The following is a 1,048-nucleotide window of genomic DNA, read 5'->3' as shown; positions in this document are numbered from 1 at the left end:
TGTCACTTCACCACAAAACTACAATGGAATCTATCAAGACCTCGATAGCGGAGTTGGGAGCCTCATTCAACGCAAGGATGGCAGAGTTTCAGGGCCAGATTGAGAAGGCTAACCCGGAGAGTCCCACAGTGTCATCTGTTGCTGCGCAGTTCAGTGCTTTCCGAGCATTCATACTGAAGGCTATCGAGACCCTGCAGCAACAGGTTGAGTTCCTGAGCCAGCAAGTGGACAACATGGAGATGCGGTCTAGGCGCAAGATCCTACTATTTCATGGGGTGGCAGAGGCGGACAACGAGGACTCTTCAGTGCGGATTCTGGACTTGCTGAAGGTGCATCTCAAGACAGATTTGATTGCTGACAAGATTGCTCGAAGCCACCGTATGGGTCGTCCACGTAGCAATAAGACAAGATGCATTCTGGTAGAGTTCAGAGACTTTTCTGATCGCAATGCCATTTGGGCTGCAAAAACTGCTTTGAAAGGGACTGGTGTCATCATCTCCGAATTCCTGACCAAGTCGCGGCACGACGTCTTCATGATGGCCAGGGAGCGTTTCGGAGTTCGTAACTGCTACACGCGAGAAGGCAGCGTGTACGTCCTGGTCAAGGATGGCGATCGTAGCTGTGTTACGTCTCGAGCCGACCTCGACAAGATCCAGGTCACACAACCGCCTACAGCCGGGCCTGTTGCTGGAGTTGACGGTGCAGTCGGGCTTGCGGTAGACCAACAGCCAGGTGAGCCGAGCAAGAGGTCGAGGAAACCGGCAAATCGTTATTAATATATTTTTCTATAAATGTCTTTAGTATATGTCTTGTTTTAACTTCTGTCCTTGGTCGTGTAATCTTTTGTAACGTATTATACCCTCGTCTATTTTTTATGTAACTAACGAATTCTTCAAATTAGTCGGTTTATATCTATTTTTGCAGTTAACTTCACTTCAATTTAATTTGCTTAACCATAACAAACTGTCAATGTCACTTGCTTGCTTGTGCTTGTAGGATGACGCGTGACACTTGAATGTTCAGTGTTACCAGTGTTATAATTACGTTC

At 47.2% G+C, this 1,048-nt stretch overlaps 1 protein-coding gene across 1 annotated transcript; it reads left to right on the top strand.

Annotated features, from left to right (window-relative positions):
* LOC134677267 (uncharacterized) lies at positions 1–776 on the top strand. The gene has a single exon (XM_063535697.1). The coding sequence runs from the start codon at positions 24–26 to the stop codon at positions 774–776; it is 753 nt and encodes a 250-aa protein (XP_063391767.1). The 5' UTR covers positions 1–23.
* Positions 777–1,048: the final 272 nt, after the last annotated feature.

The sequence above is a fragment of the Cydia fagiglandana genome, chromosome 26 (assembly GCF_963556715.1).
Source record: "Cydia fagiglandana chromosome 26, ilCydFagi1.1, whole genome shotgun sequence".
Taxonomy (NCBI): Eukaryota; Metazoa; Arthropoda; class Insecta; order Lepidoptera; family Tortricidae; genus Cydia; species Cydia fagiglandana.
The sequence above is the reverse complement of the archived record's forward strand: the minus strand, read 5'-3'. Positions and strand labels throughout refer to the sequence as shown.

Excerpts from the sequence above, each read along its gene's own strand:
- LOC134677267 (XM_063535697.1), top strand. The coding sequence starts at position 24 with ATGGAATCTATCAAGACCTCGATAGCGGAGTTGGGAGCCTCATTCAAC.